Source organism: Varanus komodoensis, unplaced genomic scaffold (assembly GCF_004798865.1).
Source record: "Varanus komodoensis strain SLA01 unplaced genomic scaffold, ASM479886v1 scaffold28, whole genome shotgun sequence".
NCBI classification, from domain to species: domain Eukaryota; kingdom Metazoa; phylum Chordata; class Lepidosauria; order Squamata; family Varanidae; genus Varanus; species Varanus komodoensis.
This window is the reverse complement of record NW_025335727.1, coordinates 3517569-3545009: the sequence shown is the minus strand read 5'-3', so window position 1 is coordinate 3545009 and position 27441 is coordinate 3517569. Positions and strand designations below refer to the sequence as shown.

Sequence of the window (27441 nt, the reverse complement as noted above, 5' to 3'; positions counted from 1 at the left end):
ACCCTGCCTATTTAACTTATATGCAGAGCACATCCTGAGAAAGGCAGGGCTAGATTAATCACCAGCTGGAATTAAGATTGCTGGGAGAAACATCAACAACCTCAGATATGCAGATGATACCACTCTAATGGCAGAAAGTGAAGAGGAACTAAAGAGCCTCTTGATGCGGGTGAAGGAGGAGAGCGCAAAAGTTGGCTTGAAACTCAACATTAAGAAAACTAAGATCATGGCATCCGGTCCTCTCACTTCCTGGCAAATAGATGGGGAAACAATGGAAGTAGTGACAGATTTTATTTTCCTGGGCTCCAAGATCACCGCAGACGGGGACTGCAGTCCAGAAATTCAAAGACGCTTGCTCCTGGGGAGGAAAGCTATGGCAAATCTAGACAGCATACTAAAAAGCAGAGACATCACCCTGCCAACAAAAGTGCGTATAGTCAATGCTATGGTTTTCCCAGTTGCAATGTATGACTGTGAAAGTTGGACCATAAGGAAGGCTGAGTGCTGAAGAACTGAAGCCTTTGAATTGTAGTGCTGGAGGAGACTCCTGCGAGTCCCTTGGACCGCAAGGCGATCAAACCGGTCAGTCCTAGAGGAGATCAACCCTGACTGCTCTTTAGAAGGCCCGATACTGAAGATGAAACTCAAATACTTTGGCCATCTAATGAGAAGGAAGGACTCCCTGGAGAAGCGTCTAATGCTGGGAACAATAGATGGCAAAAGAAGAAGGGGGTGGCAGAGGATGAAGTGGCTAGATGGAGTCACTGAAGCAGTTGGTGTGAGCTTAAGTGGACTCCAGGGGATGGTGGAGGAGTGTTGTCCATGGGGTCCCGATGAGTCGGACACGATTTCGTGACTAACAACAACAGACACAATCCTATGGGGTTGGTTGCCATAACACTCTGAACTTAGAGTGAGGCAGAGGAGCATGGTGATGAAGGCTGTCTCCACACTCTTGCTCAATAGCTAGTTTTGTCTGTCTAACTGTGGCACTTCACTGGTGAGGGGAAGTGCAGAGGTGTTGCCAGGATACATCATACTTTGGCTAATTCAGTCTCTTTCCATCCTCTCCAGAACATCTTCTTCTCTTCCGTACCTTCAGAGAAACAGCCAGCACTGTTCTTTCCATGCCGACTGCAAGTGAGGAGGATCCAAGCACAGAGCTCTGCCTCCAAGATTTGAGCAACTCTCCAACCTCATAGCTGGAAATCTGACACTGTCCAGAGGGCCCTAGGATTGCTTCGTTAATCTTCTACTGAGACAGACTCAAGGAGGCTTGCAATAAATTGCATAATTCAAATAAATTATTGGTGATATAAACTAACATGCAAGCCCTTCACAATCTCCTGCAATGTTCAATTTGTCTTCTGCAAGCATTTCTTCTTTTGTTGAGACTACCTGATGTTAACCTTGAGTTCCTCCAGGAAGGTTTGTGTGGCATATAAATATCAGTCCCCAGCTGATTGGTAGAACAGGCATAGTGGAGACAAATGCTATAGCTCTAGCAGCTAATCTTCCTCTTTTCTTCAGTCATCCTCCTCTGCTAGTTAAGTTGGGTGGCTGGGTCAGTAGGCAGCTGTTTGCACTTTACAACGGGCCAAACTGATATCTCTTTTCCTGTTGCTGGAAGCTCGCCAGAAAAGGACATATATTGTACTTCAAGTTGTAGAGCATAGGCATTGTCTGCAAAGGGCTTGGCTCCATCTGTGGTATTTCCATGGAAGTGTGGGAGTGATTCCTGTCCGAAAACCTGGAGAGTCACGACCAGTCAATTTTCACAGACAATACCAAGCAAGCTGTACCCATGAGGCAGATTCATATTCATTTATTTAGTACACTTGCACTAAATCCTTTTGTACTTTTTTTTCCAGGGCAGCTGACACAATGAAAACAATAGCAGCAATATTTTAGAATGACAGTAAAACTACACCAAGCAAAAATAAAAATAAGTAGAATTTGCAGGAGCAAAACAATCCCATCAAAAGTTAAAACAAAATAAAATACATGTGAAAACCTTTATCTAGCACTAGAATGGTGTAAACCAAGCCTCTCTGAAGTATTCCATAAGCTAAGTGCCACATCTGCATATAATGCTGCACCAAACTGTCAGAAGAAACCTAAAAAAATCTCTAATGTATCAGATGAATGGTGCATCTAATCCAGCACTGCATTTCCTAGGTGGCCAAAGAGATGTCTGTGGTCAATATATGTGACACAAAACTTTAGTTCCCATGTGTCACCTAACTCAGTCTACGTGTAACCCCTGCCTCTTGTTCCTGCCTCCCATGGCAAATTTTAGATGGTTAAGTCCACCTTTCTGTAAAGAGCTATGTGCAATAATGGCACAACATAAATAAGGGCATAATCCAATGCATGTTTACACTAACAGAAGTTGTACATGTTGGCGGAGGAAAGCTGGAACTTTTGTCCATCTACGCATACACAGGACAGCACCCTAAGTGGGCAAAAGCAATTATTTACAAAAGGATTTCTCCAAAGTGTGACCTAGGGAGACATGGTTTGCAGCACACAGTGGATATGTGCTTTTATTGCTGATCAATTTGTATTGTGTTGTTTTTATTGTTATGCTGAAGCCTGTTTATGTTCCTCACTTTGATACCTTGTGGAACACAGCACAGTATACAAATTGGGATAATAAATCAAACAAATAATAGACATCCACTGTTGGTGTATTATTGATAGGCAGAACAATTGTATACTCTGATACACCAGGGAGGGAGATAGACTGCTGCAACATTTAATACATCCTACTTTATACTATATTCACACAGCTCAGGACAGGAGAGTGAAAGCACACAGCTCTGAAAAGCAGAAAAATAGACAAAACTTACCACATCCCAAGATGAATGACAACAATACAAAGTCCACCAGTCACAGTCAGTGCAGTGATGTGGAGAAAATGCAGCAAAATTGTGGAGAGATGCCATGTGCCGGCAAGACTCCAGAGTAGCCATTCCACCAATACTGAGAGGGAGAGGGCCTCATTATGCCTTCCAATACCCCACCTCAAGCCACTGTGCCATAGACAGCCAGCCACAATTCTCCTTACATTCCCTGCTCCCAAATATTCTTTTTGATCATAATCAAAGTGAATGAAGGCAAGCCCATATATTACAGCACACTCAAACAACTCCCTTGGGAGGACTGTTACAGAAGAGAAATCCATTAATGGCTATTCATCCTGATGGCGCTATGCTACCTCCAAGATGTAGTACGGTGATTGTACATTATTCCATTATAGAACTCAACATAACTACATGGAGGCTCAGCAGCATGCCCTCCAAGCACTGATTAAACTCAGGCCTGCTTAATCTCAACACAGTGACTTTTTTGTGTGCCTTCAGACCAGACCAGGGGCAGGTTGTTTTTGCATGCCAGCTGCTGGAGAACATGAGTGAGGGTGATGTACAAATCAACAGGTGTAACTTACACAGGTATAATCATGCAGCTGACACTAACCAGGCTCCATTGCAGAGGCAGCTTGCTGACACTTGACAGATAAAGCAGCTCGAACAGAGGGCAATTCACACCAACCCACCCCATCCTCCTGCTCCCTTCTCTGGAGCATCTTCCTTCTACTTTGGTATGCAAGTAAGGAAGATCACGCCATTGCAACTTTTTACTTCTGTAGCCTGTTGGAAAGTGTTAACTGTGTATGTGTAACCCTTTAATGAGCAATGTATCAAAGGGCCATATGAGGACTGCTCAGGGGCGCCATCTGGCAGCCGGTTATTCTCGAGAATAAATCCTTTGAAAGAAAACCTTCCTGTGCTGTGTAATTTGGGCATAGGCTCGCCAGGACACGGCCCAAGTTGCACGCACGTCCTGCTTGTGGGTCTCCCACGAGCCGCTCTTCGGTCCTGGCGTGACGGACCTTTGGTCTGATCCAGCAAAGCGCTTAGGCCCTTGGGAGCCCCCTCAGCCCTTCTTAGCCACGGGTCTGAGCCGCGCTGAGAGAGGCAAACAAGGCTTTGGCCAAGCGGGGAGCTGCGTGAACACCTTCCTGCTCTGGGCGGTGCGAATGTAAGATGGCGAGGCCAGGAGGCGCAAGAGAAGCCACGACCCCGTGGTGACAGCAACCACCTGCGGGCGAGGGACTTTCTCCGGTCGAATCGTGTTACTTGGCAGCCACTCCGCCGCAGCTCAGAGGGGCTTGACTTCTGAGCAGACGGCGACCGGGAGGCGCGGCCGCCACACACAGCCGACGAGCCAACTCCCGGAGGTCCGCTCGCCCTCGGCCGCTTCCCGCCCAGGCGTTATCACCCCGCCCTCTCCGCGGGAAGGCGGCCGCTGCCAGGAGACCTCGCCGCGCGCTTACGTGCAGCGCGCGCCTCACGGGGGGGGGGAGAGCCCAACAGGAAGGAGTCCGCGGAAGGGTCAGCTTCCGGGTCATGTAAATTATCATCTGCGTGAAGGGAGGGGTGTCGCCGCCGCGCCGCCCAGGGCGACGCAGGCGGCTGACTGAGGGAGGATGGATCGCGATTTGGTCCGCCAGGCGCTCGGCTTCCACGGGCCGACGTTACTGCCCTTGCTGCGCACCGAGCAACACGACAATCCCGACTTCCGAGGTCTCCTGCCGCCTGGGGGCCCCGGCCTGGAGACGCTACCGCCGCCCAGGTGAGGGCGAGGGGTTGCCCGTGGCCCTGTCTGTAGCAGGGAGGGCGTGGCCTTCTGAGGGGAGGGGGCTCGTTCAGCAGGGCAGGCGGCCTGGCATTGGGGTGCTTGGCAGCGCTGTGAGCGCGCAAACCTGATGGCTGTGAAGTGATGATAGGCAAGAGTGCCTCCGAGCATGTGCAGGGCGCAGGGTTTAGAGCCAAGCTGCGGCATATACAGGAGGTAGGCTAAGTAGGTGGAATTTCCCAGTGGAATTGAACTCCGACTCTGAGCCTTTACAGACAGCAGCAATCCAGGGTTTCAGGCAGGGATCCTTCCTAGCTTTACCTGGTGACGCCATGAATTGCACTAAGGACATTTCGCAAAGAAGCCACAGAATTTTGACCCGCTCCTCTTTTTCGAAATGTACCATTGAATGCAAGGCATAATCATTCACTGCATTTAGTTTACTATTATATTCAGGGGCTTAAGTAAGCTACCGTGGTTTGCAGCACATTTTAGGCACCTCTTCCTTGTGAATTGTTGGATCAGAACCCAGAAGAGGTTGTTGATATGGTTAACATACTAACAGCTTTTAAAAAGCCCGTGGGTTCTGGGTGGTTTGTTAACCTTGCCAGCAATCCACCTGGGCTCAGACAGTACAACTACCTTATTTGTAGTTTGTGAGCCGCCCCGAGGCTTCGGCGAATGGGGCGGCATAGAAATTTTCTAAACAAATAAATAAATACTTTGGGTCACAGGATGGACCCTTCTTGCATTCTGCAAACCATGGTGACTCATTGAAGCTATCAAGGGTGGCAGTGATCATCTAAACTTGGCCATTGTTTTCCTGCCTCTGAATATAAAATATGCTTTTGCTGTATAAAATTGTACATTGTTACTCCACTTCTAACAGTTTAGAACTTAAGGTCTTGATATTTGTATGTCACATATTGAAAGGTTGGCAGTCACTAAGCAGTTACGTACTGTAAACTCATGTTACAAATTCTAAACGTGTTTTCTTGGGAGTAATTCTCAGTGAAGTTGATTGGAATTATTTCTGAATAAACATGTTGAGGGTTGTATTCTACTAATCTCAGCTTTTTATCAAGTAATGTGTGTGTGTTTAGTGAGATGCTGAACAGGTAGCTAAATAATGTATGTTTTGAATACAAAAAATGACTGAAGGCATAAATATCTAAATCATGTTGACTATATAACTGTGAAGTGCCAGCTGCTTGGAATCATCAGAAAAGAGGAGTTTTGTACTTTGCAACTGACTTTGCACTTAATGGGAGAATATATATTCTGAGAATTTCTTCTGTGATATTGTTGTATGCTCTTCACATTTTTCTTTGGTCTGGATTTCAAGTCACTAATAATCCAGTCAAATGTAGTAAATGAACACTTTTTAGGTGTAGCTGGAATAGTACTGCCAAAAGTTGCAGGGCAGCACTGCATCTTTTTGTTTTTGCTCCAGCTACGTAATCTGGGAATGTGCAAAATTTCACCATAGTGACAAGGCCCTTCTTCAACACATTTATTGATTCTTCTTGTATTTCTCTTTCCTTGGATTGCCACATGTTCAGTAAATAAAATAAGTTAATGTTTGAGCTATATATTCGCACAATCAAAAAACTAGCATGCAAACCGTTTGTTTCAGTGTGTGTAGATCCTTCTATTTTCTGAAGTCCATGAATGTTGGAGTCTTGGTATAGAACGGTATTAGTTAAGGGGATATTAATCTCTTTTCTTTGCTGTTTCAGGAAAGAGAAAGGGATTGATAATATTGAGATACAACATTTCATTGCAAAAAAAGCTGACCTCCTTTTTTCTCATTCTTGGAAAACAAATGTGCCAATAACAACAGAAGCAAATGAAGAGAACGAAGGTAAGAATTTCACTAAGATAGTCTTCCATAACATAAAAGTGTTCTCCAGGAGATGTGGACTACAACTCTCAAGGATTTCTGACAATTGACTATACAGGCATAGGTGATAGGAATAATAGTGAAATCTGTCTGGAGGGACAGATTTCCCACCATGCCAACCGTCTGGCATCAGTTTAGGTAAGGCTGCACTAAGACAACATATTGTGTATCAGTTGTGATTGGTGACACATGTTAATATGTGTCTGGGTTCCAGTTTAAAGGTGAGAATGCCTGAAATAAAAAATGAAAAATTAAGAAGAAAAATTTTGCCTTGAGTCTTGTTTCCCCAGGGTCTGAAAGGGAAACATTCAGGGGAAACTATTAAATGTAATACCTGCTTTTTCAAGTATTTGGAAATGAATATTTTTTTAAGTTGGGAAGTACATGCTATTTTAAACCTCTGTAATAAAATAATAATAGTTTTATTTGTAAATGGGTCCTTCCAAGCTTGCAAAAAGTAAGTTTTAATATTGTTAGTTGCTTAGAGAGCCCTGTTGGACTATTCAGTGGCCTTTGGATTTGAAAATAAATAAATACAATGCATAAGTTATTTGGCGGCCATTCTTACATATGCCTAAGATTGAGTTTAGTGGGATTTTCTCCTAGGTAAGTAAGTATAAATCTGTTTCTTTGCATACATTTCAAGGTACAACTGTTTATCTATAAACCTTGGATATACTTGTAATGCTATTTGATTAAACACAGACATTTAGACCTCTAAGTACCAACAGTGCAATTTTATCTCCTAAGTTATTCATGTTTTTAAACTTGCATAGTAAGTTTATGTTTGATCAATTTAGCAGTACATATTTCTGGTTTTCTACATTTTCTGTATTGCAGAGGAGAAGCGGGGAAGGTGAACAATGTCTGAAAAATTAAGCATCTCTACATGAGATACCTTACCGCATCAGTTCCACAGCTCTTGTGGGCTAAAGTTGGAGGATGTAGCAGCACTGTTGTTTCCTTAAGTCTGAACAAGTTCTTATGAGTGAATGTGGATCACAGGAGAAGAATCCCCTTTATTTTCTTACCGTAGCTGTTCACAAATATATTTTTCCAACTCTTTTCTAAATTATTCTTTACAATGCTTCCACACAGCAGTGGTTCCAGTATAATAAATTCATCCTCGCACTGTAATGAGATTGTAAACAAATTGTCGGGTCACTTGAGAATTGATTCATGGGAGACAGCTAGAGAAGTCTAGATACATTTAAGAGACAGTTCTTTAGAATGAGAATTAATAAATTGTTTACTTTGGAATGTCACACCAGAAAGAGTTGAAGAGGTGAAAGCTTATAAATTAAACATTAGTTGACAGGTACTATTTTCTATTAAAACATTGGGGGACAGTTGGAAAGGTTTTTCTTAGTCTATGAGATTTTTGAAGTTACAGATTTATAAATTACATATACGTATGGATTTTTTCTACAGTGCAACTGAAACAATGAATGGTGTTTTATTTGGGGAAAAAGGCAGTTCTTATATGTGATTTTCTCTTATTTTCATCCATTGAAGATTATTATGCTATTATGCCACCATTGGAGCAGTTCATGGATATTCCCAGTGCAGAGAGGAGAGAACTGTTTTTCCGAGATATTGAACGTGGGGATATAGTGATTGGAAGGATCAGTTCTATTCGTGAATTTGGTTTTTTCATGGTGCTGTACTGTCTGCGAAGTGGTGTTGTTCGAGAGATCATGGATTTGGAAATCAGTGTAAGTCTGGTGATGGAGTTTAATATGAATTATTAGAGTGGAAGCATTTTTTATGCATGGTGGTTTTTTTTTGTTAGCTTCATGCACAACTAAATGGGGATAGCTTGCTCAAGGAAAGCAAATGGGAATTGTAGGAAGATGAATAGTTCAAAGTCCTAATTTTGAAAAGTAGCTCATATCTTACTGAGCCAGCAGACCATTCTCAATTTTTAATATTAAAGGGTATTTTGAGATTATGTTGCTGTTGTTAGTCGCGAAGTTGTGTCCGACCCATCGCAACCCCATGGAAAACATTCCTCCAGGCCTTCCTGTCCTCCACCATCCCCCGGAGTCCACGTAAGCTCACACTGACTGCTTCAGTGACTCCATCTAGCCATCTCATTCTCTGCCGTCCCCTTCTTCTTTTGCCATCTATTGTTCCCAGCATTAGGCTCTTCCCCAGGGAGTCCTTCCTTCTCATTAGGTGGCCAAAATATTTGAGTTTCATCTTCAAGATCTGGCCTTCTACAGAGCAGTCAGGGTTCATCTCTAGGACTGACCGGTTTGATTGCCTTGCAGTCCAAGGGACTCACAGGAGTCTCCTCCAGCACCACAATTCAGAGGCCTCAGTTCTTCAGCACTCAGCCTTCCTTATGGTCAAACTTTCACAGCCATACATTGCAACTGGAAAAACCATTGCCTTGACAATACGCACTTTTGTTGGCAGGGTGATGTCTCTGCTTGTTAGTATGCTGTCTAGATTTGCCATAGCTTTCCTCCCCAAGAGCAAGCATCTTTGAATTTCTTGGCTGCAGTCCCTGTCTGCGGTGATCTTGGAGCCCAGGAAAATAAAATCTGTCCCTACCTCCATTTCTTCCCCATCTATTTGCCAGGAAGTGAGAGGACCGGATGCCATGATCTTAGTTTTCTTAATGTTGAGTTTCAAGCCAACTTTTGCACTCTCCTCCTTCACCCGCATCAAGAGGCTCTTTAGTTCCTCTTCACTTTCTGCCTTGAGAGTGGTATCATCTGCATATCTGAGGTTGTTGATATTTCTCCCAGCAATCTTAATTCCAGCTGGTGATTAATCTAGCCCTGCCTTTCTCATGATGTGCTCTGCATATAAGTTAAATGGGCAGGGCGACAGTATACAGCCTTGCCGAACTCCTTTCGCAATTTTGAACCAATCAGTGGTTCTGTGTCCAGTTTTCACTGTTGCTTCTTGACCCACATATAGGTTTCTCAAGAGACAAATAAGATGGTCTGGTACTCCCATCTCTTTAAGAACTTGCCACAGTTTGTTGTGATCCACACAATCAAAGGCTTTAGCGTAGTCAATGAAGCAGAAGTAGATGTTTTTCTGGAACTCCCTAGCTTTCTCCATGTTGCAACATATGTTGGCAATTTGATCGCTAGTTCCTCTGCCTCTTCGGAATCCTGCCTGTACTTCTGGTAGTTCTCGGTCCACATACTTCTGGAACCTAGCTGTTAGGATTTTGAGCATAACTTTGCTAGCATGTGAGATGAGTGCAATGGTGCGGTAGTTTGAACATTCTTTGGCATTGCCCTTCTTTGGGATCGGAATGTAAACTGACCTTTTCCAATCCTGTGGCCACTGCTGAGTTTTCCAAGTTTGCTGGCATATTGAGTGTGTAGCACTTTTACTGCATCGTCTTTTAAGATTTTGAATTGCTCAGCTGGAATACTGTCACCTCCACTAGCTTGGTTGTTGCTCAGACTTCCTAAGGCCCATTTGACTTCACATTCCAGGATGTCTGGCTCGAGGTCAGTGACCACCCCATCGTGGTTATCAGGGACGTTAAGCTCTTTCTTGTATAGTTCCTTTGTGTAATCCTGCCACCTCTTCTTTCTCTCTTCTGCCTCTCTTAGGTCCCTGCCATTTTGGTCCTTTATCATGCCCATCTTTGCATGAAACGTTCCCTTCATGTCTCCAATTTTCTTGAAGAGATCTCTGGTCCTCCCTATTCTATTGTTTTCTTCTATTTCTTTGCACTGTTCATTTAAGAAGGCATTCTTATCTCTTCTAGCTATTCTCTGGCATTTTGCATTCAATTGGGTGTACTTGTATCTTTCCTTTTCTCCCTTGCCTTTGCTTCCCTTCTTTCCTCAGCTATTTGTAAAGCTTCCTCAGACAGCCATTTTGCTTTCTTGCATTTCTTTTTCTTTGGGATGGTTTTAGTTGCTACCTCTTGTACAATGTTGCGAACCTCCTTCCATAGTTCTTCAGGCACTCTGTCTATCAGATCTAATTCCTTAAATCTATTTGTCACCTCTACTGTATATTCATCAGGGATATGATTTAGGGTTTCTTGCCCACAGTAGTATACCTGATGGTCATTTGAATTAAATTCACCCATTCCTCTCCATTTTAGTTCACTGATTCCTAAGATGTCGATGTTTGGTCTTGTCATCTCTTGTTTGACCACATCCAGCTTGCCTTGATTCATGGATCTTGCATTCCAGGTTCCTATGGAGTATAGATCTTTACAGCTTCGGACTCTCCTTTCACCACCAGATACATCTGCAACTGAGTGTCCTTTCAGCTTTGACCCAGTTGCTTCATTCTTTCTGGCGCTACTAGTACTAGCCCTCTGCTCTTCCCAAGTATCATATTTTGAGATTATAGACAGCTTAAAATGAATTCTGCTGTAGTTCTGATCATGTAGGTGAACTCTAAAAAATGGAAATTTTTCGAACTTTTAATTCTTTCAAATGTTCCAAGATTTTGCTTGTGATAGTTGAATTAAAAAAAAACCCTTTCTTTGGAATGATCCTGCACTCTCTTTCCATGTTGCCAGTGTTGTGTAAAAGCGTAGCTCGCACACACCTACTGGGAAATGCAAGATAACTGTGTTAGGAATATGCTTCCATTAGGCCTGAAGAATGAAAGGAAGGATCTGCACGTTCTTTGCTGGCCACTGCTACTGCGTCCTGCACCATCAGGCTCTCTGTCAAATCATTTCCTCAACTGACTGGCACCCTCTCATCTTTGCTGCAGCTGCTGATTTTACTGCTAATCTACATGGCATATCGTGGGAATTCTGGAGGTGACACAAGTGGCAATAACTATACAAGGGAACATTTCACCAACCCCTGCCACCCTGCATGCTATTGCACATGCTGTTTTCTAGCATTGTGTCTTCCAGCTAAATGCCAAAGCAGCAGATCTGATTTTTTTCCTTGTGTGTTCTGTGAACTTTGGGTGCTACTATCACAGCAGAGCTGAGATTGGTAGGGCTGCTTCTAAGTCACGTTTAGTACTACATGCGTGTAAAATGTTTTGCTTTGAAGAGTCTTGCTTGAGATTCATAGTACCTAAGTTCATTGACCCCTCCTCACAAAGCATAACATTTAATGTTCTAATAATGAATGCTAACCTTTTGGGTGGGTTGGTTCCCCTTTCAGGCTCTTTGTCCGTTGAGAGATGTGCCTTCCCAAAGCAGCCATGGTGATCCTTTATCATACTATCAAATTAGTGACCTTATCCAAGGCAAGTTCATTTGATACAACCTTTTGCTGCCTTACTAACAGATTTATACCTGCACATTTACATTCGGTACACTTGATGAGGTATTCTTCTTTTTTAAATTTAATAGCTGCAATCAAGGATATCGATCGCTACCACGAAAAACTCACAGTATCACTGCACAGCTCTGCTCTTTCTCCCAGCCTTGCAAGTACCAAATTAGGAGTAATCAGCTTGGATGACTTGCCTCTGCACTATAGGTATGAAACAGAAATGGGTGGCATCTTTCCTTAGTGGCTCAGTAAACCCTTTCACACATACCAGGCTCTGTTTAAAAGAGAAAAATGTCTGTATTGACAAGAGTAGAGATTCTAACTTCATAGCATTGGCTTCTTAATTTAAATAGCAGTGCTGATGTTGACATCAGAAGAAAAATATGTTTCACAATGCACTTTGACTTCACACTACTAAATATTTTAGTTTGGTCCATTCAGACTCCTTGATTAGATGCAGTGCCTTATTGTGCATGTAGGAACTTTAAGTTTGTGCTCCCAGCCTGTGTATGAATTTTCCTTTTATTTTGATGCGCAGAAGAGCAGTGGAGATGGCTCCACACTCATATCTCTTTGCAAACATGGAGCATCTGCCACTGGAATATGTTCAGGCATATTGGACTCATTGTAGAGCTGTACATCAGGATAATGCATTTACTGCAAACTGTGTGACACTGTTGCCTGTGGCAATGATACAGACTGCTATGTATGTCATGAAGTTGGTTTCTTGCACCAAGGCTAGTAGCTACAGTCCTGCAATTTAATAGAATGAACACTGTGAGCATTGCAACAGCTTACTTTCATGCTGCTTTGCCTTTCATCATTTTCAGGATTCAGCTAGTGCCTCCTGTGTAAAGAAACTTCTTAATATTGGTATGAGGAAAGTTATATATGGAACAACATAAGAATCTAGTAATCTCCAGCTTCAGGAAGTCAGGGAGTGCCATTCCTATATACTCTTACATGGTTTCTTCTGAAAGGAGCATTGCAATCTCACATCTGTCAGGCAGGAAAACTAGAGTATAAGAAGCTGCTCAGAGAAGATGGATGGAACAGCAGAGGGCAGCATTCATTTCTGAATATTCATGTCCATATGTATTTAGTTGATTAGGTAACTTGAAGAATTTAGGGTTGTATTTGGTGCAGTTTGTACCATGAGACTACCAACTCATGCCAGAAGAAGGAGCAGCATCAAGGGGGCTAGAAGTGAAAGAGAGAAGGAGCAATGTAAAGCCTCAACATGGTCCTTTACTGGACACATTTAACTGGCCAATTCATAATGAAGAATTGCTGCCTTCCTAGGCAAAGAGATTTTTATTCCAGCTATTATGGTGGTTGATTCAAAGTTATGTTGTCTCCGTGTTTTCTCCAATAGATCTAATATTCCTTGATAAAGAGCTTGTCAGATACCGGATGACTACTGGATATGCCATTAACATCCTTTTCATTGTACATTTAGTGCAGAAGGTGTCACCCTGTCAAGTTGGAACCAATGCCTATGCTGGCCTCTCTCTCTCTTTTTTTCCAGGAGGAGTGTCGAAATAGCCAGTGGTTTGGAAACATATGAAAAAGTTTTGAATCAGTCCTTGGGCTTTGCCAATCCAGCAGTAGTTGAGGTTCTGGTAGGCAAACTAGGACTGAATGAATCCAACCCGCCATCCTTAATGAGAGGACTACAAAGGTACAAACTGTGGATTAAGTCGGGGTTATCTGTCCATCACCAGCTCACAATACTTGTCACAGTTACTACTCAGGGATAGTGTCCCTATATTTAGCTCAGTCAGAGTGGGCAGAAGCCAGCACGGCACATTGTTCCTGCTCATTCGTGGCTACCCAGGCTTTCTAAAAATCTGTGCATCTATTGTCAAAACTTGCTCTTCAATCATACCTTCTTGACTTACATTAAAATGCTTCTTTCCCCAGCAAACATTTCAATGAAGAGGATTTTGCTATTGCATTGAGGAAAAGACAATCTGCCTCATGGGCCTTAAAATGGTATTCCTTGCTTCATTTTGATACAAAGTTTTATGCAAGACTGGAAAGAACTGTTACTTAGCTTATAATAAGGTGTATTTTAATTGGGTCAAACAGTTGGAATGCCTTATTATTTAAGGGCTGATTCTTGAAGTTGATATAGCTAACGTGTTATGTCAACAGCCAGACATGAGAGGAAGCACCTTATTTTAAAGCTTGCGCTAAATTAAATCTTCTTTTATTAGCTTTCTCATGGTATTTTCCCATCCTAGAAAAATGGAGGGAGGTATTTGCTTGCGTGTGAAGTGCCAAATATGGTTCCATGGAGGAATAGTAGAAAGTCTTTTATATGTTTTCCTTTGATTTTAGAGCAGTTGGTGGGGAAGGATCTAGAAAGATGATAGGAAGATAGGATTCCTTTGCATAGTAAGGGGAGATTGTTGTGTTTCCACTTCTTCAGTAAATTTGCTGTTTCATACATCTAATAGGTTTATGTGGCTATAAATTGATGTGACTGTTAAATAGAAATGTTGCCAGATTGTTTACTTAAATGTAGAAATCATATTCTTGATACTCTTTTTTAGTGTAAAGATTGGTGTCGATTATTTTAAAGAGGGCCGCCATGTCGATGCGATGAATGAATACAACAAAGCATTGGAAATAGATGCGCAAAATGTTGAAGCCTTAGTGGCTCGTGGGGCACTGTAAGTGTTGCTTTGGTTTGTAACTAGAAAATGCTATTTCAAATAATTTCATGAACAAATTCAAAATATGTGTACTTATAAGATATTTTTTCTTATAGGTATGCAACAAAGGGAAGCTTAAATAAAGCAATTGATGATTTTGAAGTTGCTTTAGAAAACTGTCCAACACACAGAAATGCCAGGAAATACCTCTGTCAAACGCTTGTTGAACGGGGAGGCCAGTAAGTGCTGCCTCGTCTTATTTATTAGCTGCATCGACCATCTTACTAGTACTGTTTTCCACATCTGGCTAGCCAAAGATAAAGACCCAGCTTTTTTCTTGAAACTATTTATATTGTCAAGACAGCAATTGGCTGTTAAAGGGTCTGTATATCTCCCTCTTACTTTCATGGCCATTTTCTTTTTTTCCTCAGACGCTTGGTCAAGCATGTAAGTGCCTTTTATTTTCTAGGTTGGTATGAAGAAGGCATTCCACAGTGGGTTAACTCTTATCACCCAGGAAAAACAGGGACCCACATGACTGATCTTTGAGTCCTCCATTAGTCCAAGGTTCCTACTTGCCTTTTCATCCCTGTTTTTCAGCAAGGACAGAGCAAATTCTTACCTCCTCCTGTCTCAAGCCAAACATTAGTATCTTTGGTGTCCTTTAAAAAAATCACTTGTAGGCTTTTCTCTGATATTTACCTGTCATTCTCTCCATAGTACCCCCACTGAAGAAAACTAGCTCAAGACTTGAAAAGAGGTCAGGGACAGTGGCTCATATAAGAGTTAGCCATGAACAAGTAAGTAGACAGCAGTCCTTGCCTCCCACTGTTCATTGATGGCACCAGAGAATATCAGACATGAAATTACTGGCTCTGGTTGTCCTCTGAGTCTCACAAGCACCTCTTCTTGTGAGGTGCTTGTGAGGAGAAGAGGTTGAGAGAGTCAGGGTGCCTTTGCCAAGGTCTACGCTACCCTGTCTTGCAGTCATTAGAGCCTGTGCTGAATCTCAGGTTTAGAGCACAAGGAGAATCAAACAGAACTTCAAGAACCAGGCACTCTGACACCAGCAGTGAGATTGAAAGCTTATGTTCTCCTATCCTCTGGTAGAGGTTTCTCACTAAGTCAGATGGGTAGGTATTTTAAGCAGCAGTTTCAAATTCAACCTGCAAGCAGAAACATTTCCTTCCTAAGCCTCTTCTAGCATTTAGCTGGGATAACTGGATACCTCCTTCCCCATTTACCAGCACAACCACAACTGGGTAAGTCAGTTTTACTCCAGATTTCTAAGGCAGTACTGGATAATTTGATAGAGAAAGAAGCCTTGAAGTCAAGCAGTGTTCCACAATCTCACACTTCTTGATCTTTCTGCTCTCTCCTTCCTAAACCTAAGAGTTAAAATAGTAATCTAAGTTCAACAACCTAACTGCCCATAGTCAACATCCTTCAGCTGGTTTTAGGGATAATTCACCTGATCTATATTGTGCAGTTACAGGTTACACTGATAGATCTCAGACAGCTAAGGCTGTGCTGCATTGAGACAGGTGTCTGTCTCTGATGGGGAAGAAATAAGATACTGAGATTCTAGAAGACGGTTTGCATGATAGATTATTTAACAAAGAAGATTTTGTTTCCTGTATTGCCTCAACCAATTGCTTCCTTGAATAGTAACTCAAGCCAAGAAACAGCAGTCATTATCCAGAGGGGTGGCGATGTTTCCAGTACACAAGCTGACAGCAGAGAAGCATCCTTTCCCATTTCCTTTAACCAAATAATTGTATTTATTATTTTATTTCTCTACTGCCACTGCTCTGTGGTCCTTAACCTATTTATGATCCAAAAGATGGTTTTCCCCCTCATTTTCTGAGATTTAGCTATAGGTGGAATTGGCAAGGAGGAACCTTGCACCAATGAAGTACTCAGAACTCAGTCATGTACATCCCTGCTTTTCCTAGGCGATGGAGGAGTTAAGTCATTGTGAAATTCTTACTGGATACTAACCTAGAGAAACCTTCTTTAGTAAATGTAAAAGCTCTCTTCTTTTTCTACAGTATATCTAAGGTAATATGGTCATACTACATGTTATATTTAAAGTGTTGACATTTAGTTTTTTTCCTGTTGGTTTTCCTCCTGTGAGTTTTAGGCTTCTGCCGCAGCTTGCATGCTAACCTTCATTTAAACCCCTTTATTAGATAGGGAATCAAATAGATGGGTTGCAAGCTTGTTTTCTGTTGTCTAGTTGGGTTTCTGACCTGAGCAAGACTGTAGGGATATTTGAGCATGTTGCTCAGTTAACATTTCACATGTGTTTTTGCAACTAAATTTATAATGCTCTGATGACTTAGGATTAATGCCTGACATCATTCGTGTACAGGAAATGCAAGAAAACACATACTCACATTGCTATAATTTTTGCTGGTTGAAAAGCACCTGCCTAAAGCAGCAGTGTGCTTCTGCTCCAGCACAGGTTGAGACCACGTGTGGAAGACCAAAAGTGGTATCTTGTCTCACAGTGCTGGGCCAGTTGTCTGGTAGAAAGCACTCTTGAGTGTATCTTGGATGAATAAGTTAAATGAGTACCAAGCCAAGGTTGCCCTGGTGAATAAAATCCCACTTTTCTTAATCAGAAAATACTGTTGACAGTGCAAACCAGCTTTTCTTAAGCACAGAGTGGACTTACTCTGAAATATGTGTGGGATGAACGGTTGCATCCAGGTTGATGATCCCATTCAGAGGAGCATACTGAGGTATGGGGCAGGGGGGATCCTTGGCCATTGGGTGAAGCCATCTTCTGTGAGCAGTGCTGTCCATGGAAGGCAAGCCTTGGGTCCGAGCACAGTTGTGGCAACTCAAATGTTTAAGTGTGCTAAAAATTATTTGCCAGGTTGGAAGAGGAAGATAAGTTACTGAATGCTGAGAGTTACTACAAGAAAGCTTTAAACGTAGATGAGATGTTTCAAGAAGCTGAAGATGCCTTGCTGAAACTTCGTAAGCAGATACAGGTGATTCTTTACTTTCTCTTAGTTGAGGTAAATGGTTCTTAAAGCTAGGTGCTACACAACATTGCGTTTTTTTAAATTTTTTTGTTGAAATTACTATCCTGTATCAAGATGTGGAATGTTATTGTGCTTACCAAACTAGATGCATCAGGTCAGGGGTAGGGGGCTGATAATGGATAGGAAATATAGCACTCCAGCAATCAAGTGCTATATTTCCTATCCTATTCCTAAGCATAATTGCTGATACTGAATCCAAGAAAGCCAAATCAGAAGAGTCTTTCAGTTAGAACCTACTTGTAGTGTGCAGTTGGAGGGATTTCCAGAGCCCATTTACTTAGAAATAAACTCCATTGACACTACTAAAATTTATTTCCAAGGGAATGTGTTTATCATTGGGATGCAGGTGTGATGTAAGTAGCCATATATGAACTTCATTTCAAAAGAATTAGAATAAACAACTGCAGAGAAAACAGTAGCCTTTGCTTTGGCAGTACTGTCAAGGGAGTTAGAGAGGGCCTGGTCAATACCATGTTAATCTTAGGCCTGGGAGGGTGATTCAAATTACCTGCTCAAACTTGTTCATCACCAACACTTGAATATAATTTGTGACTACTGTTAACCTACAGGATTACTTAGTATGCCTTCAAGGTTTGGTTAACTGGATTAAAGATTTATTTCTAGCATACCTGTTTGAAAGACATTGAGGATTACTTTGTTAGGGCCTGTACTGGATTGTTCCCCCCTTTGAGGTGCCTCTCAATCAGGAACAGAAGAACACATGCAAAATACAATGTCTACTTTTGCTAACACATTTCTACATAATATGCCAGCAAAGAGCAGTTGATAAACAGAAACATTGAAAATAGACAGTGTGCCCCTTTGGCCCTATAGAGGGGAACTTCAGTTGTCTACAGGCACATATAACTTGCCGTGAGTTTATTATTTATTTTATTCAATGTATATGCCTCTGCATTAGCCATAGGTTTTCTGGGTGGCTTACAAAAGAATCCATAATGTACAACATAATATATAATGTTACATGTGAGGCGGAGCGGCTGTCCTCCTGTAATACTGATGATATGTTTTTCTCCAATGTATTTTCCTCTGAACTGGAACTGTTGCTGCTGTGCCTGACCTCTGGTGCTGCTCATCACCAAAACCCGTTGGAATTTGATTACGTGTGTAAACTATGCATCAAACTGGGCTGTGGTATGGTTGCCAAATGGTTTGTATTCATATGTGGCCCCTCCCAATTATGTCTTAATTTGGATTGGATTTTATGCATACATTCAAAAAATGGTGCTCTCCTTGGTTCTTTATGTTTGGTTGATTATATGGCTTCCTATTTTGCTATTTTTCATTTAAATCTTTTCTTCATGCCTTCCGGATTGCTAATGATTTTACACTGGGCTATGATACCAATGCTTCACTTGGTCTTTTTTCTTTTTTAATGCGGTATAAACTGCAATATGTCCCTTGTTTGTCTCAATGTTTAACACTTTCATTTGTTTGTAATAATTTGCTCAAATATTTATTTCGGATATGATGCCCTTGGGACTGATACATATATTCTGTGTATACATTGTGGGATGGGGATTGAATTTTGGGGAAATCCTTGGATTAACACTGTGGCTTGTTAATGCAATATTTTTGATGTTGGGATTCAAAAAAGAAATCTCTGGAAATGAGAGAGAAACAAGCTGCTAAAGAGAGACAAAAGGAGAAGAAAATAGAAACCAGTGCAGAAAAACTACGTAAGCTCTTAAAAGAAGAAAAAAGGTAATGTCTATTACATTCTGCTATTTCTTATATGAGTCTTCCATACAGCATCACTTACACATGTGATGAAACTAGCTGGTATTGTAAGTAGAGCGTATTGGTAAGATGATTTTGCAGTGTTTAGCTTTTGCTTTGTAACATCGACTACTTCTTCATCTTTTCTGCAAATCAGTTTCTGAAAGCTTTAAGCCCCTTCTGAAAATTCAACATGATGCTTTTAACCAATTATTGCCATATAGTAGAATACTTTGGAGGCATGTGGGGGCATTTGGATGGGTCAGTCACACAGTGGTCACTACTGGGTGTTTAGGGCAATGGAGCTGAATAAACTAAGGCTTAGCATAGCAGAGTCTTGCGGATGGGAAGCACTGTGGAAGTTCCTAGCTGACTCGAATATTTCTTTAATGGAACAGAAAGTGTAAGGCGCACACAAAATATGTGGTAGTCTTTTTACATAGAGTGGACTCAGTCTAGAGCAGGACTTTATCTTAAGGCAGGCCAAATATGGCTTTGGTTCAGGCCATGTCTTGTGGCTATCAGCTAATTCGCAAACAAAAGTAACTCTTTTAGTGGAATTTTGTGAAACCCATGGAATTCCCCTAAGCAAAGCATTTGAAATTTAGTAATCTTGTGGATGCTTTGGAAATTGCACCTAATATTCAACTGTATTGTCACTGTTCCTTGCTATTTAGATAGCTCTATATCAGATCTTTGAAGAATATTCTGTGCAGTCTTTTCCCTTCATACCTAAAACAGAGGCATAAAACAGGTCGACTAATTCCCATGCTTTCTGGTGCCATGCTTTGTCTGAACTGCATTTGTAAGGTCTTGTTCTAAGTACATCTGGTGAAATATTCAAGATAATACAGAATAAGACAAATGAAAGGTGTTCCTTCACTTCTAGGATTTACTATTAAGGCCATCTTTTATGGTATCTATATCTAATTCAAAGATCTGTGTCTACATTCACATGATCAAAAGAGCCCACCATGACTTACAGTCACATGGGTTTTGAATATCCCTACCATCACTTGCTTATTCCAAATGCAGGGACAATGGGTTATGTAAGAGTTAAAAATGGCCTTTTGTTTGGTTATGTGAGAGTTGTTTAAACACCAAAGGGGCTGGTGACTTTAAACCATGCCATCAAAATACAAAATAAGCTAAAATGCTATATATGACTTAAAAAAAAAAGTTTGCAGCAGATCACATGATAACATCAGAATCCCACAAAACTGTTTTACTGCTTTAGCTAAACTAATATTTACTGCTTAACTAAACTAAATGATTGCCTCATAGCACATGCTTGCTTAAAAAAAAATGGGGCACAAGCTGGTTTGGGGTTGAGGGAATGATGGTTTAAATCATTCCTGCATGTGTCTCAATTGGAAGTAACCTCTCCCCATGCCATGCCTGTTGTTCATAATGGAGGAGGAAGGCTCTCACAAGAGTTTCATTTCCATTGTGAATAGCGATCCTGTGAGGTGGGCCCTGTTCTCATCCAGACTGTGGTGGGGCAATGGTTTAAACCAGGGGTCTCAAACTCAACTTACCTGGGGGCTGCTGGAAGTAGAGTCTGGGTGAGGCTGGGCCGTATCAAGTATTCCACCACCGCGGTGGTGGTGGGCCGCTCATCCCACAGCCGGCCCGGGCGCCACCGGGTGCCCTGCCCATCCCAGCAATTGGCCCGTGGGCCACGAGTTTGAGACCCCTGGTTTAAACCCTTCCCCACACTCCATGATGCTCCCAGTACAGCTCTGTTTGCACTGGCTATTTAAAAAGAAAGCCCAACAGAGCAAACTACATGACAGATGCTTTGTAATCCATGGCTGATTTGGTCCTAAGGAAGCAGGTGCTCATCTCTGTTCCGTATTCTGAGCACCAAAGGTCAGAGCCCCTCAGCACTATTTCAGGTCATTGGAGGCACCTGAATTGTAGTGAAAGCTCCAGGAAGCCTTATAGGAGGATGCAGTTTCTAGGAGATTCTGTTTTCATACTGCCTAGGTTATTAAGTATCAAAACCAGCAACTTTGCTTAAGCTCAAAAGCAAAATCATAGGCCATGAAACCAATGGAGGATCAGTGTAATAGGATCTGAATGGCCATTGCCATAATAATTATCATCACACAGTATTGGATGTACTTAACAAGATGTCACAGTGCTTCTTGTTTCTCCATTTGTAGGATTCCTTAATAATTGGGACTAAAGTTCTTGTTGGGAATAATTTTTTCCTTTGCTTTTGTGTTTAATCCTGCCTAAGAGCATAATCTCTTTCCCTGCAATTTTAGGCTGTCAACCTAGGACACTTAAGTACCACTAAAATCAGCAGGATGTACCATTATGATGTTTTAGGCTGAGAGGGTTAGCTTATTTGGATTAAAATTTGAGTGCCAACTGAGCTGTGATGCTTTCGAGTCCTGGGAGAATCTATTTTAGGGTGAAGAAGCAAAGTATACCTTTCTCTTTTTCAAACTTTTCAGCACCGTTCTTGAATCTCTCTAGTCTTTTGAAGGTAAAGCAGTACATCTACCTAATTTGCATGTTTGGTTTATTTATTAGTGTCATCCATGTACATACCACTTCAGATTTTCATAAGAAGCAGGCAGGCTTCTGTTCTTGAGGAAATCTATATTTGTATTGGTGCAGGGCAATGGGAAGAGGCTAACAAAAGTGGCATGGATTGAACATGAGCAGTGCTGGTTCATGTATTTGATCTTGGTTGTAGTTGGATGAGGATTAAAAGGGTAAGATAGCAGTCTAATGGAAAAGGTAGGTTTCAGTGGAAAAACAAACTTCAGGAGTCAAAGGCAGTAAAAAATGGTATGTCCATGGCGTAGGCAAACCAGTGCCTTTGAGATATTTTGGACTAGAATTCCCACAAGCACCAGTCGTCATGGCCCAATAGTCAGGGATTGTCTCTGTAGCCTGAACATTCCTAAAACCTATATTGAAATGGTATAGCAAAGACGTTCCTATGACAGACACTTGATTTTCAAAGAATGCTATATAATGGAAACAGATTTTTTGTATTCGTTGTCCTGGAGGATTCTGTATAGTAGAGCTAGGGAGCCTTGTAGTACTACCAAATTTCTTAACATATTTCAAAGAAACTTTAAAACTAGCTTGCATACCTCATTTATCATTTTGTGAAATAAAATCTGAGCTTCTTCCATGTGACCAAATGATGTGCTCCTTTTCAACTAGTATTGCCTAAACTTCAGTAGCTAGAACCTTTATGATAGAGCTTTACCCAAAACATTGAATTTTAGATGCTACTGGCAGTGCCTCATGGTTAATTAAAATTTTAGGTTGAAGAAGAAAAGAAAAAAGTCCACTTCCTCCTCCTCCTCCTCCTCCTCCTCCTGTGATTCTTCATCAGATGAATCTTCATCAACCTCCTCCTCTTCCAATAACAAAAAACGCAAGAAAAGGAATCGGAATCGATCCGAATCCTCGCACAGCTCTAAAAAACACACATCTAGAAGTTCCTCACATCAGAGTAGGAAAGATGACTGCTACTCTCCTCCAGCCAATACCTCTGCTTCCTTTCTTAATCAAAAGCATGAAATGGAGAAACTGCTAGAGAGGCAGGACAGGTTAGCCTATCAAAAGCCTGATGTAAGAGACAGAGAACGAGATTATTCTCTCTCAAGGACATCTGCTGATGATGAAGATCCCTACGGAGGTAGGTCTGAAGATTCTAGGGATTCTTGTAGCAGCTCTAGGCCTCAGGCAAATAGTAACAAAACAGAAAATCAGGGTAAGTCAGACAGAGTTTCCTCTGACAGGAGGGATAACATAGGTTCCTGTTGGAGAAAGTCTGATGACAAGAACAAGACAAATGATTCAGGGAAGATAGAAAAAGAACTTGGAAGGAAGGAACATTATCGAAAGCACAGTCCAAGCCAAACAAAGTATAGCACATCTCCAACAGGGTCTGATTACTCAACCAAATCAGTTGAGCGCTACCATCAAAACACCAGTCGATGGATAAATGAGCCTAGTAGATATAATACTGACAGTCGACCTGAGTTGACTTGGACTAAATGTGAGAAAGAGCCCAAGAGGGAGAAAAGAGAAACCACAAAAGCCAAGGAGCTAGATGAGGAAGCTGCACTCAATGGCCAAGGGCAAGTGGAAAGTGGTGCTAGGAAAAAACTGCCTCAGAACCTACTTACCATATTTAATCAGATAGCTGAATTTGAGAGAGAAAAAGGAAGCAAGCAGAAAAACCAGTGAATTGAAGGTATTAATTTTGGTGCAAGTGCAGTGTAGCTCAACTTCTAATCACTTGATAAGTCTGTGCTGTTAACAGAAAAATACTTTTTGTTCTTTATCGATAAGCTTGTTTCATATTGATTTAAGGAATGATGAATCTGCAAGAGTTACATCATATCTTTTTTGGGAAATGTCATGATATTTAGGATATTAAGAAATGAACAGCTGAAAAATCCTTAGCTATTATTAAGACAGCCACCTGTGCTGGCATCTAAATTGCACTTTACAAAAGGAATCTTCAAGGCGCCAATGACTGTTACTTTGTATTAATATAACCATGTATTGTTAATAAAACCATAAACTCAAATGTTTTTAATGTATGTGCCATCAGTGTATATAGCCTGTCTTACTATTAAATTTTTTTTGTACAAAACTCCTGGTTTTGTTTGATGTCTGGATCATCCAGTAGCTTTTCATTTGAATCATTTTTTCTCCTCATTAACTCAGCAAGTTCTTCTGCAGTAAAAGATATTGTCTAATCTGAGTAAGATGGATGGAGGACATCTTAAATATGTTGCATGATGGGTAAGTGCAACAAAATTCAATAGCAAACATATTGATAAAGTTTATTTACATTAAAGGGACAGATCCTACAAATCCTGGAGGGATATTAAATTTAAAAGCCACATGTTATTTTTAATCACACTAACGAAAAAGGAAGCGATGTAATCATTTCATGAAGATTTTCCTTAAACATTTATTGAATTTGTCAACGATACAACTTGTTCAAATACCACCTACAATGAATCTTTTAGCTACTTACCTTAAAATATAAAATAATCCTTCAATTTAATAAATACTACTAAATAAGGGGTAGAATTTAAATCTGCTATTTCTTAAACGCACTGAGGCATTCTCTAGTGAAATACTGAATGCTAATTGAAGCTTCTGCTACCAGAGTGTGTAGACGTACTACTATGGCTAGAAGGGCGTGAGGAAAGTGGACCAGTAGGTTCACGGCTGGGGCTCAGGGTCAAAGATACAATATTAAGTTGTGCTTGACTGGAAGATGAAACTGAACTCTGAGGTGACCTAGAAGAGAGAAAGAAAGCCATTACACTACTTAGCTTTTATTTTTCTAGTTATATGTTATCTGCAAAAAACTTGTTTATAGTATTATCAAGGATAGCTTCTCCAATATTCTCTTTAGGTGCAGCTATTTTAAATTCATCAACTGACTTTGGATATGCTTTGGAGTTAGCTGAATCCAGAATCAAATCGGGCAGCTCAAATGAGATGACAGCACTGCAGTGGATCAGTGAACACTCCTGAAACATTAACAATGTGGATTTGGAGGGACAGTATACCAACTATGTTGGCCCAGCAAACACACTTATGTTTTTGGCTGGTGCTAACTTGTGCTGAAGTGAACTGAGTTAGCATAGATAAGTCATTTACTTTTAAAGTGGGCTGCAATCAGTATCTTTTTTTAAAGACAAAAACATTTGTGCCAAAAACAGCTGCAGTCCAAAATTTCCAACAAATAAAGCCAATTCGTGAAAAATATGGCCATCTTTTGCATAAAATACTTGTGTGCTGTGCCCTAGATATGCAGAGCTGCCCCAATTAACATCATCTATTTTAATACAAGCCTGCTTCATCCCTCTGAACTCAGCAGCCTTGCAATTAATAGGAGACTTCAGGATTTTCTCTTCTGGCAGACTAATAGGGAGTGAAGCATGAGGGCATCAGGCTTTCAAACTACAGGGGAGACAGCCACTTTTTCCTTCACAGTCTGCTCATTATTCTAATTAAAACCAGAATCCGAAATTGCCCAAGACCACCTCTGCTACCCACCTTTTCTAGAGTGCCTGACTCTGCAGACCCCTTCCCAGTTAACTGCTACTGGGCCCTGACAAGAGGAAAGGCAGGCACATTGGCTGCTCACAAGTCAAACAGAGTGCCAGAGACATCTGCCTTATTTTTTTGCTTCTGCTAAGCTGGCCTCTTCCCTGTGTGCACTAGGGAAACAAGTAGGGGTACAGAGAGATTTATGGATGGGGGATAGGATTACAGCAATTTATTGCATAAGCCTAAGCATGCTGACTCAGAAGTTATACTGAGTTCAATGGGATCTACTTCAAGGTGATTGTAGATCGGATTGCCCTTGTCTTACTAAATGTGCTCAGAACTCCAACTGGCCAAATATGTCCTGAAGATTCAATATCTGGATCAAGACAGAAACCTGGGGATTGATAACTGGGTAATTTAGAAAACAGCCAACCAAAAACAAAGGTGATCTTGCTAGTCCATTAGAAATCTGGAGCTGGGCAATGCCTTTATTAGGAATCTTGAACAGTCCTAACATAGATATTAAACAATGCATTTTGTTACTTTAAAAATTTTTTGATGAGGAATTTCCTAGAAACCTCCTGTATCATTTAGTGTATATTTTAGTATTTCAAGAAATTAGAACAACTGTTTACAAAGTTCTAGAATCTCAGAAACTACATATAAATAAATTTTGAATCAAGTGAGCACTACGTTCTCTCTGGCTCCTCACCTAGCCCAGAGGCCAGAAGCAGGAAACCAACATCATCTAGTCCTAAGGTATTTTTCTATTGTTATGTGTACTGGTGATAGGTTTCAGGAGAAATTAAGAATTTATTCTTAAGGAAATCCCACTGTGTTTAATTGAAGTTACTTCCTACTAATTATGCAAGTTTGCAGCAGAGCATGGGTTATTATAGTCTACAATGCATTCCCACAATTTCCCTTGCAAGGATTCTCTGTTCAGTTTGCGGTTAATTGGTAAATGCCAGAAAATGCTTTGCTGGTTCCAGGCACTCCCCCTAGAAGGCTCAGGGTGGAAGGTAATTTTTAAATGCATAATTCTGTTCTGAAAGCAAGCAAGCAGTGGATTTCTTCATCCATTATATCTTTTATTTTAAGCTTACAGGAGCTGCAATGGATGAGAAGCTCCACCAACACAGAAGTCATTAGCCTCCCCAGGCAAGAAAATTAGCCAGAATTCAATACAATTTTAATTGGATATTTCTTCTAGTTATGTAAATATTTGCCACATGTAAATTAACATGTACTATATTTTTATTTGTTCTTGGCATGAATCTTGCACAGCGTTGCCTTCGCAGGCCTTAACAAACCTCATTTCCAGTTTCATTTGGGTACTAAATTTTCTTACTAAATTTGTTCTTTCTCTGCTTGCTGGAAAGCTGTCTAAATTGAAGGTGCCTGCTCTCTAGTCAGAAGGCAAAAACTAAAACTTTTTCAATAAAAGGAGCTCTGCCTACAGTATTGACAGGCAAAACTGTCTGCAGACTGTCTTCCACTGTTGATAGTTCAACTCTTTTATTTTTTGGCTGAACTTGTGAGTCATTGTAATTATTTTTTTTCAGCCCCTGCCAAGTGACCTGTCAGGGAAACTGAGTGAACTTGCAGACATAAACCATGCCTGTGCTACTGCAGCGCTGCTGTAGTCACAATTCCAAGTGAAAAATGTAATTGCTTTTTCTTATACTTACACGCCTGAAGATGATGTGCTATGAGCAGATGATCGAAGGCTAGGATGAGATGATGTTGAAGAAATCTGTATGGAAGCCTAAAAGTAAAAACAAAACACAAAAAGAATGTGCATAGAACACAGTTTTCCTATTAGAATATTAGTCTGAAATAGCCATATAGTTCAGCATGACATGGGTGAGCCTGATCAGACTAAACTCAACAGAGAGGAAGTGGTGAGCTCTGAACTCTACAACCACATACATTTTTTGGCGGGGCAGGGCTCATTTGAGTGTATTAGCTTTTTAAACTGTTCTTTCGATTTTAAAATGTTTTTTCTGATTTTTGTTTTCATCACCTGTTTTTATGAACTGTGTGAAGCCTCAGCTGTGGGGTAGTATAGACATCAAATAAATAAGCCTGTATGAACTACCTCACTGTCCTATCTCATGGCCCTCCTTTTATATGGCTGTAAGGAGACTGGAAGC

General features: G+C 41.1%; 2 protein-coding genes across 3 annotated transcripts in view; one reads left to right on the top strand and one right to left on the bottom strand.

Moving 5' to 3' along the window:
• The first annotated feature begins 4450 nt into the window (after positions 1-4450).
• On the top strand, positions 4451-23996 carry TTC14 (tetratricopeptide repeat domain 14). 2 transcript variants are annotated; one of them, XM_044434480.1, is made up of 12 exons: positions 4451-4638; positions 6381-6505; positions 8060-8259; positions 11665-11749; positions 11856-11985; positions 13307-13459; positions 13702-13773; positions 14337-14456; positions 14555-14677; positions 17323-17440; positions 19110-19216; positions 23942-23996. In XM_044434480.1, the coding sequence occupies exons 1-12, from the start codon at positions 4493-4495 to the stop codon at positions 23976-23978; spliced, it is 1416 nt and encodes a 471-aa protein (XP_044290415.1). In that variant the 5' UTR covers positions 4451-4492; the 3' UTR covers positions 23979-23996. The 2 variants fall into 2 exon arrangements, with proteins under 2 accessions (XP_044290415.1, XP_044290416.1); XM_044434481.1 differs by lacking the exon at positions 23942-23996 and adding an exon at positions 22525-23867 and having other exon boundaries at positions 4452-4638.
• A 100-nt stretch (positions 23997-24096) lies between these two features.
• Positions 24097-27441, bottom strand: part of CCDC39 (coiled-coil domain containing 39) — a 28463-nt gene continuing 25118 nt past the window's right edge. Inside the window, exons 19-20 of the mRNA XM_044434399.1 lie at positions 26977-27053; positions 24097-24526 (exon numbers count right to left, since the gene is read on the bottom strand). Of these exons, the coding sequence (XP_044290334.1) occupies positions 24370-24526; positions 26977-27053 (234 nt within the window). The 3' untranslated portion in view covers positions 24097-24369. The remainder of the gene's footprint in view (positions 24527-26976; positions 27054-27441) is intronic.